At 45.3% G+C, this 11,929-nt stretch overlaps 1 protein-coding gene across 1 annotated transcript in view; it reads right to left on the bottom strand.

Annotated features, from left to right (window-relative positions):
• Nucleotides 1–11,929, bottom strand: part of EIF4G3 (eukaryotic translation initiation factor 4 gamma, 3) — a gene marked incomplete at its 3' end in the record, with an annotated part of 63,820 nt that overhangs the window by 39,883 nt on the left and 12,008 nt on the right. Inside the window, exons 4-8 of the mRNA XM_010014230.1 lie at nt 10,791–10,811; nt 9,831–10,010; nt 9,160–9,274; nt 4,828–4,928; nt 2,259–2,381 (exon numbers count right to left, since the gene is read on the bottom strand). Of these exons, the coding sequence (XP_010012532.1) occupies nt 2,259–2,381; nt 4,828–4,928; nt 9,160–9,274; nt 9,831–10,010; nt 10,791–10,811 (540 nt within the window). The remainder of the gene's footprint in view (nt 1–2,258; nt 2,382–4,827; nt 4,929–9,159; nt 9,275–9,830; nt 10,011–10,790; nt 10,812–11,929) is intronic.

Below are 11,929 nucleotides of genomic sequence, written 5' to 3'. Positions count from 1 at the left end.
GCAGTGTTCAAGGGCAGGTTGGACACAGGGGCTTGGAGCAACCTGCTCTAGTGGAAGGTGTCCCTGCCCGTGGCAGGGGTTGCAGCTGGAGGAGCTTTAAGGTCCCTTCAACCCAAACCAGGCTGGGATTCTATGATGAGTCTATGAATATTTAGTTTACTGATTTTAGGTTGTTCAAGACTGTAACATCCACTACTGGAACATTCCACTGCTGGAATTAAGGCACTGAGCACAGCTATTAAGGCACAATCTAATTTCATTCAAGATCCTAAACTTGCTCCAAAGAAATGAATTAGAGATGCTGTTGGGACAATAACTTTGAATTTCCTGGCTTAAGTGGGCTTTAATTTTCAGTTATTTTACACTAATGAACTTTTTCTGGTGAGCGCTATTCCAGAGCTCTTCTGTGATTAACAAAAGTGGTTCCAAGTACCTCATCAGAACGAAGCCTGGATATTAAACAATGAAGTATTTGCATACCTTACTCAGAGTAGATGATTGGACATCACTGCTGTGCTCTGCATCTGAATTACAGCTGATCAAAATTCATGCCTATTAACCTCCTCTTGAAAAACATTCATTTTGTCCTGTTTGACTTAATTGTAGTATCTTAAAATAGCTTTCAGAATGCCAAAGTGATCCAGAAAATGCCTGAATTAGCTGCACCATGCATAGACATGACCTGAAACCTGGCTGCTTTCAGCTCTTCCACACTTCTAATGGGGAAAGTCATTTAGAATGAGATAGTGGGAAGGGGATCTCACCAGCAGGCAAATGCTTGGCATCTCTAGTGTCTTCTCTGATGGAAAAGGCTTGGAAAAGTCTAATTGATTCTACATGTAACCAGCTCTGGGCTCTCTCCCCTTCCAGCTCCAGTCACAAATCCCCAGATCAGAAACCCTGTGGCAGAAACCAGCTTTTTCCAATTGAGAATCACACACCTTGTTGCAGAACCAGGAACTGCTTGAGGTGCCTTGCTGCTGCTTCCCACGATGGAGACCAGCAGGTGAAAGCAGGTGACCCAAAACTGATGCCTTCATATGACAAAAGGATTTGACTGATCCAGGGTAATGGCCAAAAGCTGTAACTATCCCACTGGTCTCAAGGGAAGAACTTTGGAAGAAGAAGAAATGCACCCCAGCCTCAGCCAGGCTCTGATCGAAAGCCTACCCATCACTTGGAGAACCTTCATGTCTTCTAATCCAAGCAGTGGACAACAACCTCCAACTAAACATGGCCAACTTCCAAGGCTTCTGCCAAAAAATAAGAGTTTCTTCTCCAATTGTTCAAACACTTTTCAGTTTACCAGCCTGTGGCTTAGCAGCATCTCTCCCAAAAGAGAGGGAGAATTAAGAGGATGTATGAAGCCAAGAGCAGGGATGTTAAGCCAGGAGGTAAGAGGACCAGAGATGCCCCATGCCTCCTCTCCACCTCTGATGATCAAGGAGGCATCACCTCTTCCTGCTGCAGGTGGGGAAGGGTGGTTGGAAATCATTTGCTGATTAGATAACGTGGTCACTTCCAGCCCCAGCAGCTCATGTCATGGGGACTTAGGTTCAAGTCAGCACTGCTGGTCTGCAAGGCCCTGGCTCCCAAAGGACTACAACAGACCTGCATTTCCAATCGGTTTTATTTCCAGACATTCCACATGGACTTCCAGGTGAAGCAGAATACAGAGACTTACAAGGGGTCAAACTCAAAGGTGTGTAACAGAATGAGGTTTATGAGTTATGGCAAGTGTCCATTTGGAATATTTATGCTTTTTCCTGCATCAGAAAAATGCATTTTTTAAGGGTGAACAGGCAGAGACCAAATGTGCAATAGATTTATCCCAATTCTGTGACAAAATTCCTGAGCTACAGGCATCCTGGTGACTCCAAACCAACATTACTTAAGGAGAAAGACATTAGTATGGACAGTGATATATAATCAATCACATGCATGATACGGACTTTCCTCAGGTACACAAGACTCCGACAGAAACATCCCATTTCTCACCTCTCCTTTAACACTGAAAGTCTTTACAAGCTCTAAAACCTACTGTTGATAGAGAACCAGGGATGGGCAACAAGCAGCAGCTGGTAAAAATGACTAAACTTGGAAGGGAGAAAACAAATCCTTGCAGAACACTGACAATTTAGGACCATCCCAGTATTGGAGGTGAGGGGTGGTGTGGATGGAGATGTGGGGTTTGGCTCTAGCAACCAGCAAAGCAAAGCAGACATCACTGGGACAGGGCTACAGGGCCACTTCCTTACCTGAGGTGGAGTCGGTGTGGAAGTGGGTCTCACGATGGGAGGCGTTGGGTTCCTGCTGCCCCCCCCAGACATGATTTCTTCTGTTATATCTTTGCCTCCCTGGTTGGGATCCCGGATTCGGATCTACAGTATTGAACAGAGAATGAATTCAAGTGAGTCTTCCCACTACACACTCTCCTTGGGGTTTATGGAGAGGAGACTTGGACAGGATATAATTCCATTACACTCAGTAGGAGTCGCTCTGGGTCAAGCTGATGCTCTGCAGGAAGGCTGGAATGTGGTTTGTTCTGATAACTTGAAATGCCTGGTATCTAATTCAATCCCTTAATCTCTAATTTCATCAGAACACCACACCAGTTAGGTCTAAATACCTTCACACCCAGTGTGTGACCCCGTAATTCAGAGCACGGTCTCTACTGCTGGATAGGAAGTTTACTGCAGCTAAGAAAATCTGTCAGACAGTTTTGCTACAGAACTAATTTGCCAGCCAGTGGAAAGTGCAAGAATTAAAGCGAAAAGGCCCTGTTTTACCCTGATATGGAATCCAGTGACCTTGCCAAGCCAGCTGCTTGTGAAGGGGGAAAGCAAATCAGCTCTTCTTGCTTTTCCCTTCCACGCTGGGAAGAGTCACACCAACAAAAGAGAGGGAAGCAAAAAATATTGGAAGGAAAGGGAAACCGCAAGAACAAACTCAAGTCCTATGAAACTCATCAGCATTTAGGAAACAAGCCTGGGTTTGAGACTCTTCACAGCCCCAAAATGGGAAAGGAAAAACATTTTCCAAAATAAACCACTCAAGAGCACACTCATTTGAATCCTCAACTGACACTTGAGCCCATCTGAGTCACTGAATGCAGGAACAGTCACGCTCGCTGGGTCAATCTGAAACAGAGGTTTTAATCTTCAATATAAGAATTAAAGATTTTCATAAGCCTGAAGACAGTGCTGCTGTTTGTCCACCCTCTCAGAAGCTCTGGGTTTAACTCTATTTAAACTGGTGCAGAAGCCCCCATCATGCTGAGCACAATGCACAACCAAGAGACACAATCCTCTGAGGGCAGGGGGCTCCCTGGAAAACACCAGGCTTTTATCAGCATCACATAAAGTCACGAACTGCAGAGGGGGTTTGTGATTTACCCACTTCAGTGTCGTGTGATTCTTCCTGACTCTTTGATTTACAATAAATACACACATGGTGCTCGGGATGCTGCCAAGATGTGGCTTTCTCTTAGTTTTGATGGGAGTTTTTCTGCTAAAACATTTCATTAACCACAGCACAAGGACTTAGGAGTTGGCACAAATCCCTGCCCTCTCCTCCTCCTGACAAGCAGTCAATGGCATTAGAACTTTCCCTGCTTGATGGTTTGTAGTACTTGAATGCTCAATTAATGGTGCACGAGGGCATGTGTACATATATATGTTTACTTTTTCTTTAATTTCTCTCATTTCTTCAGCCCCAGCCCCAATTAGCAAACTGGAACAGAGCATTCAGAGAAAAACAGCTCAGGCATTTAAAAAACCTTTCTCCTTTCCACTTCAGAGAACTTGGCTTCACTGGCATGAAACTGCCTCAACCACAGCTGAGTGTTCCTGAATGTCTCTGCATTTCAAACAGCATCAACGATGTGGCCATGTCATGTCCTGGATGCTGAGAAGAAACTCCTCAGGCCTAGCGAGGAGGTGGCAAGAGCTGCCTCACCCTGTGCTGACAGCAGCTACAAGAAAAGCCATTCTCACAAGCCCAGCAAACACATTGTTCAGCTCTTTCAGTTTCTGAACTCAAACTTCATCTCAGGTCATCTTCAAAACTCAAAGATACAAATATTCTGCATTTTGAGACACAAACAAGTCCCTTTCCCCTCCTCCTCCCTCAGGAAACAGTTCTTTGAAGGCTTTCAAACCACTCCAAAACATGTAGTGATGTAAAGCAATTCCCTTTTCAGCTGTTTAGAAAAGATCCATCCACAAGTTCAAGACCACCCTGGACTCTTTCTGTTTAAAGATTACATTCACTCAGTGTCTTTACTATTCCCTTCCACCATCCACCTGCAATAATAACCCAATGATAATCCAATAATCTGCCTCTCTCAAACTCTCACCAGTGAATTGGGAAGTGAGGAAGAGTTGCCTCCAAACCCCCACTTGCTTTCATAATGTGTTCAGGTTCTTTCAATCCTGCCAGTATGTCCACAACTTGGTTTTCTGCCTTTTCCAAGGCAAAATATTAAACTATTCCCTTTTAGTCAGTTTAAACCAATTCCCAACATTCTCCCAAACCGATCAGAGTCTGTTCACTGGTATAGCTCGAAGCAGCAGCGCAGGCAGCTGAAGGACTCAGGCCTGGGCACCCAGTGTTGGTGTTCATTTATGTTCACTGCAAAACCAGCAAAAACCAGAAATGAGACAGTCTTGCAGCATTGTGCAGTGTTTAATTACACTTTAGGTGCAAAACTTGGTCTCTCTCTGATGATAAAGCTCAGTTTAAGCTTAAGATCATTACTAACTTCCTTCAAGCTTACAACCAGGACAGATCTCAGGTGGGATGCACCAATCCATGACCATCACTCACCGTTTTTTTCTCTCTTTTAGCTGGTGGAGGCTGCTGCTGCTGTGTAGGCACTATGATGGGTGCTGACTGATACACTGGCTGACTTGGGTAGAAAGGTGTTCCTGGGAGAGGAGACAACGACAGAAACAAGAGGGAAAAACTCAGTCTATTAATGAAACTAAATCACGTACACGAGTACATGTGCTCCTCCCTCCTCCTTCAAACCCCACAACTACAAGCATCCACTTAGTCTGTGTTTTGCTTTTCCCCACTTCTACCGAACCTGAAGCTGTTATTCCATCATGACACTGATAAACTCCCTATTTCATTTTTTATCTCCATGAACACAAAAAGTGATCACATGCATCCATTTGAGGCTGCTGAAATCACCATGGCATGAAAAGAGAAGTGGCCCATCCCATGGCTCCTCTGACTGACAGACAGGCAGGGTTGTTGCTGGGTTTTCTATCTTTGTAGAGAAATGTTTCACTCAAACCATGACAAAGAATTTCCACTGTCAACTGCACCCTATTCTGAAGCACAGCCAGGAAAAGTCATTACAAGCAGTGTCTCTTCATGCTGCACACAGAAAAAGCATGACCACGATTAGTGTAGAATTACACCATGTTGATGATTACATTCGTAATACACCATGTAGTTTCATTAAGTTCTTCTGTCTGGAGTAAGACTGGCTCAAATTGACAGAATGCTTTGAAACCACGCCAGACATAAAGGTGGCATCGTAGAGCTGTCTTCAGCCTGTGAATCACCTATCAGGGGAACATGGAAGATGGTGCTGGGTTTTCTTCCTTCCAGGTATGACTGCTACAGGACTGCCTGCCTGCACTTGTGTCTGGAGCAATGTCATTCATTCTTCAACTGATCCAACCTTTAAATGGGAATGAGAATCCATGTTGTGTGTCTGTAACCTGAACAGGAGGTCACTGCTATTGCAAGCAAATGCTGAAATCCAAGACCGGGAACAAAGGCAGCCCAGCACGATCTGATCTGCAGTTTTAAATGATGCTTTCCTCAAACTGGGAACTGGGAAGCAAAAGCTTGGAGCAGGCTCCAGTCTGCAAGCTCAGAGGGAGAACATTTCTCTGCTGAGATAGCGGGCAGGTAGCAGAGAGCACTACATGGCACCGGCTCAGAGCTGCGGAGAGCTCAGCCGGCTGAATCCCATCCTGCATGCTGCAGTTAAGGTGGCCTAAATGACTCAATAAACTTCTTACTGTGAACTTCAGCGACTTTGGATCTGGCCTCAGGGCACAGAAGTCTCTGTCATAGAACCACAGACTGGTTTGTGTTGGAAGGGACCTTAAAGCTCCTCCAATTCCCACTCCCTGCCATGGGCAGGAGCACATTCCACTGGAGCAGATTGCTCCAAGCCCCTGTGCCCAACCTGGCCTTGAAAGAGTCCCTACAGCTTGGGAAGTGAGAACCCTCCTGCCTCTCTCCTTAAGAACAGCTATGAAGCCTCAAACTCTTCCAGCTGATGCTTTTGCCAAGCTGGCCAGGTGAACAGCATGAGCCTGGAGAACAGGAGCAAGCCTGGGAGCCTGCAGATGTGCTCATCATCTTGATTTCTTATTTCCTAGAAACCAGATCTAATCAGACAGTCTGTGAGGTAACCCTTGCCACAGACTGAGCCATGGACGGAACTCAACTCAAGGAAGGAATCCCAAAAAGCAAGAGTAAGTTCTGGGAAGAAATACAGCTCCTGTGGCCGCAAGCCAAGTGCAATTTTCAGTGCAACTCTTTTCTCTTTTTTATTCCTTTCCAGTTCAGCAGCACCCAAGTTTTATTCTCCTTCCTTTCCATTCATTATTTCAAGGTCTTTCCCGATGCAGCACAGAAACTCACTGATATCAAATGATGACAAACTGCAAAACTGAGACAATTAAAGAAGATGCACTTTCCATCTTCCCAAGTTTTGTCCTCTGCAGTATTTCCCCTTCCCCCTTCTTTGCAGCCTGCCAAACTGCAGTGATTTCATATCTAGCAGCCACACTGGCTACAGAATCCTGGAGTTTATGGGAAAGGCCACTACCAGCAGCATTATCCATGCCTGTATCATAGATTTCCTTGTCTCCCAGAGCCATGAGCAGTGCCAGATGACACAGTGCCAGTCCCTACATAAACAGCAAGGACGCAATGGGAGGGAAAGGTGGATAAGCACAGGCAACCCTGCAATCATCCACTTCCTTGGCTAATCCTGCTCTGCCTGGATAACTCTTGGCATGACTGAGGGCTCCAGCTTCACCCACTGACACTCTGCAGATGCAGCAACCTAAAGCCAAGCTGGGACTGAAAGGTGACAGCCTCTGTGCAAGAAACAAGGTGCCTTCAGGAGTGGAAAGATACCAGAAGGGAATCTTCTCCTCATTACAGGAGTGAGGACAGAGAAACGGCGCTAAGCAAGCAAAAAGCAAGAGAACAGACCTGTAAGGCAGGAAAAAAGAGGAATACCAGGCAATTTCCTCCTTTAGCGGATCAGATTTGAAGGGCCAGAGCAGTATTTCTTCTCTTTATTTTCACTAGAATAGGCAAACAGGAACTAGCTGCCTTCTAACTGCTCTCTCCTTTTACTCAGGAACTGCATAACCAGTTTTGAAGGCTTCGTGGCAGCCTCTCAAAGTAGTCCCATTAGCTCTACATACACCAAAAAAAGGAAAGGAAAGAAGGGAGGGGGAAAGATGACAAGTAGAGAGGCAGCTGAGGCTTTTCACCCCTTTAAAAGGAATCTGGATTTGTGAAGAGCAAACATGCAATTCTGCCAGCAATAATGGGTTGTCACTGTTCAGCCTGGAAGGTGATCGTTCACTTCTAAGGCTCCAGCATACCAACAGCTAAAGCCTGAAGCTGCATGGAAAGCTGATAAAACCTCTGCCCCCAACAGATTACAGGACGTGTGTGGGCAGGTAGCAATCAGGCTGAGCAAAATACCACCAATTTGATATTGAGGTGAAAACCCCTAAAAAAACCTCACAACACATTACAACAGGGTGATGCCTAGAATCATCCTGGTGGATTTTCCAAATGTTCCCATAAATGAGCAAGGGAAGGTAAATAAAGAAGTGATAAACTTGACTGCAGGATATCTAATTCTGCATCTCATACAATTACAGCTTGCAGGAGCTGATTCAAACACCAAAATACAGATGCCACTGAAAACCTTACAGGGATTGTGACATAAATATGATATATATTGTACATGGCACCACACTGGAAACCATAGAATCATAGAATGGTTTGGGTTGGAAAGGACCTTAAGATCATCTAGTTCCACCCCCCCTGCCATGAGCAGGGACACCTCACACTAAACTATGTCACCCAAGGCTCTGTCCAGCCTGGCCTTGAACACCTCCAGGGTTGGAGCATTCACAACTTCCTTGGGCAACCTATTCCAGTGCCTCAGCACCCTCACTGTGAAGAACTTCTTCCTTACATCTAATCTAAACTTCCCCTGTTTAAGTTTAAACCCATTACCCCTTGTCCTACCACTACAGTCCCTAACAAAGAGTCCCTCCCCAACATCCTTATAGGCCCCAAATCATGAAGGAAGGACCTGAATGTAAAGAGGATTGCCAAGAGAAGAGGTGTGACAGGACGCTGAAGGACAGTCCCTCACTGCTATGCAGGATCTGCAAGCTGGGACCCAAACAAGAGCTGGTTGAGGTCCTGGAGGAGTAATGACCAGTGAGATGCAGCCTCAGGATATTTAGGTGCAGCTCTGAAGCTCAATACATGGGGGAGTCAACCAGACACACTGACCATCGCGTGTCAAACAATCACAGCACACACATGATGTCAAGGCAATCTCCCAACCCTTTTGCTTCAGAAAAGGCAAGCCCAGGATTTGCCCATTAAAAGGGCAGTTTCAGCCTGTCCATGGGTTACAAACTGTTTGACTGGACTAACTTGATCTTCACAGCATAAGACCAGTGAATCAAACCATGTGGCTCCTCTAAACACCGACAGAGGACACAGGGGTAAGAAACATTAACTGCTGTGACATGTTCAGGGCATGGCTCAATGGAAACCAGAGCTGCCAGTTGCATTCACAATACCTTAATAAATAATAATGCTTCAGCAGGGAATAACAAGTAGCCACCATTCTTGCTGATGTGTGATTACAGGCAGCCCTGTGAGCTGCAGCCTTTCCTCAAGTGCTCCTGCAAACAATACTCTGTTATTGTGAATTTTCAGGAGTGAATAATAAGAGCTGTGACACAACCCAGTTGAGCAGCTGTATGAAGTTCAAACACATGCTAAGCCATTTTGCTATTTTAAATCTTCAGCTTGACAGCAGCAAAATACTTGAGAAGGAATTCTCCAAGCAGAACTTACCGTAGGCATTGGGGAATTCTCCAGGACCTGGTCCTGGATAAAAGGGTCCTGGTCCTGGTGGCTGAACGGGGTACTGCTGTGGGGGCCCGACGTACGGAGGGCCACTGTGACGATACTAGGAGGAGAAAAAACAGCCATCAGTTTACAAGGAGTTGGGCAACTAAATCCTGTTGCACACAGACACTGCAAACAAGCCCCTGAATCAACAGGGATCTGATTATCAAACTGATTAATTACAGATTCAGCTACTGTCAGAAAAATCTAAGACAGCTAAAGCTGTGTCATCTACAGACAAGACAGGGAGGACATGAGAGCTGAAGTAGTAAATCCTGATTTAAGCAATACTGTGTTTATATGAGGCCCAAGGTTTTAGAGTAACTGCAGATCTATTAAGTCAATTCAGACACATTTATAGCACTGAACATTCTCCAGGAGCTTAGTTTCACACTGTTTATGAGGGGGACCTCAAAACCTAGAGAAGTAATTTATTCTTACTGCCTCCACACACAGAACAACAAATACTTCATACAGAAGAAGGACAGAGGCTAAATATGCATCTACCAGCTTCACTTCACACACCCCCCCTAACTCTGCACCAAGCCTTGAGAGGATCCAGATGGAGCCAATGTTGCTCTGCAGTCCCTTAGGAGCTGGGATAAGGGGTTTGTTACCTGTGGTATACAGTACTGGGGGCCCTGAGGCATCGGGTAGGGCATTGGCAGGTGATTAACCATCATGATGTGCTGGTTGGTTTGATACACCGCCGTGGGGGTCTGCGCACCAGGACGGATGGAAGGGCTGCTGTTCTGGATGGTGGCTCGTGGAGGCTGGATCTGAGGCCTCTGAAAAAACTAGGGCAGGGGAGAGAAAGCAAAGAACTGGTCAGACCTTCTGGGAAAACAACTGGAAATATCATTATGATATTATAATTCTCATACTACTTTCAAAGGGTTGCCACGTGTTCAGAAAACTGCAGGACAATTTCTGCTTAGCTGTAAATAGCCAGCTCATGCTCCAGCCTTCAATTCACATGGAGAAGAAAGGTAAGAATCCTTAAACTCCAGGAATTATTAGTTTGTACCTGCTGAATTACACAGCTCAACTTCCAGAGTGAACGTTAGAAAAATTACTTTTGTCAAATGTAGTTTTGATAAGGTGGGTTGGCTGCCAAAAAACACCTTTATAAACATGCTTGGGAATGAATATTCCAATATAGCTCCAGAACAGCTAAAAAGCCAGATTTTACTAAGGCCAGAGGTGCCTTGTGCCTCTCCTCTACTTGACTTGTCTTGCCCTCTGTTTTCAGAAAGGTGGCAACCTCTTTCCAGGGTGGCACCAAACCCTTCTACCACGTGTGCATGAAGTGATGCCCCACGCAGATGGACCAGGTCTGGGAAACCAAGCAACCCCCTGGAACACGCTCCGTCCTCAAGCCTTAGGCACTGGGAAAAGGCATCGGCATCCCCGGGATGGAGCATTCATGGCACTGGAAGACCTTGCTCTGGAGTCTTTGCAATCTTGAAACTCAGTTTTTGGTAAGATATGCATCAGACATAAACGCATTCACTAACGGAGTAATGATACAAGTGATAGAGACACTTATGCCATGCAGAACCAGGAGTTAAAATTACCTGTATAGGTCTGAATCCTCCCTTCAAGAACGAAGCAAGAAAGCAGCAGGAAACAGAAAGAAAGCCAATGGAACAGCTTACAGATCAGTAGGAAGGAATAGGATATAACATGCACCCTAATTGCACACAATTCCATTCACTTTACTATCCTGCCTTGACTAACCTCTTAGAGAAACACCACGAAAAAGACACTGAACTGGCACCAAGGTCTCTTCTACCCGAATCCCAATGCAAGGGTCAGAAACTCTGCTGGAAAAGTTTTATATGGAAGTATAAAAATTTAAAGGAAAAAGAAAAACCCAAGCAAACCATGATTAAACTGCAGGAAATGTGATGCTACAGAGAGACACTGTGGTTACTCTGTTCCTAAACAGCAAACATTTTCCTTTCTGATCTCTTTCAGTGCTACCAAGACAGCAGATGAAGCAGAAACCCTTGCACACATCTTGGGTTTGGTCTCCATTTCTGCACCAAGACTAGAAGGATAAGAAATGGCAAGTATTTAAGTGCTAAGCAAAAAAATAATCACGATTAGGTCATCACACATCACACTGAAGACCGCTGAGTGATGAAGTGCATTGATGGGAGTAGTCTGTGAGCAACTGCATCATGAGTGGGGAGAAGAAAAGAGAGGAAGGAATGAAGGAATGAGCTGGGCTGATGTGCCTCAGCATTTGGGAAGAATGGGGTAGGGCAGCAGGAAGCTGATGCCTCTGTACTTGACATGACAATGAGCCCAACATGGTCATTCTGGTGCTGCTGAAGACTTTATACCCAAGTTGTTCCCCATAGCAAATGAATTCTCCAGGAAAGCCAGGGATGACTCCATCTCAGAAATCCAGATGCTTTTACATCCAGCCCTGTTCAACTGCATGAAGAACTGTTCCCAGCACACTCCAAGTGTGACCTGAACCAGGAGAAGACAACTGTTTGGGGAGAAAATTTTGGTGGGGAAGCTGCAGAAAGGAAAGCAGAAGAGCAACAAGCTGCCATGCTCTTGCATTAACAAAAACTGTGGCTGTCTAGATGTAGGGAACTACAGGAGTGTTGCAGGAACCAAGGGCATATGCTGAATTTATGGGGAGAACAACCAGAGTCTGTAATTTTTCAATATCCAAAGGCACCAGAAAGTGCAAGTC

This window comes from Nestor notabilis, unplaced genomic scaffold (assembly GCF_000696875.1).
Source record: "Nestor notabilis isolate BGI_N333 unplaced genomic scaffold, ASM69687v1 scaffold3875, whole genome shotgun sequence".
Classification (NCBI taxonomy): Eukaryota; Metazoa; Chordata; class Aves; order Psittaciformes; family Psittacidae; genus Nestor; species Nestor notabilis.
The sequence above is the reverse complement of the archived record's forward strand: the minus strand, read 5'-3'. Positions and strand labels throughout refer to the sequence as shown.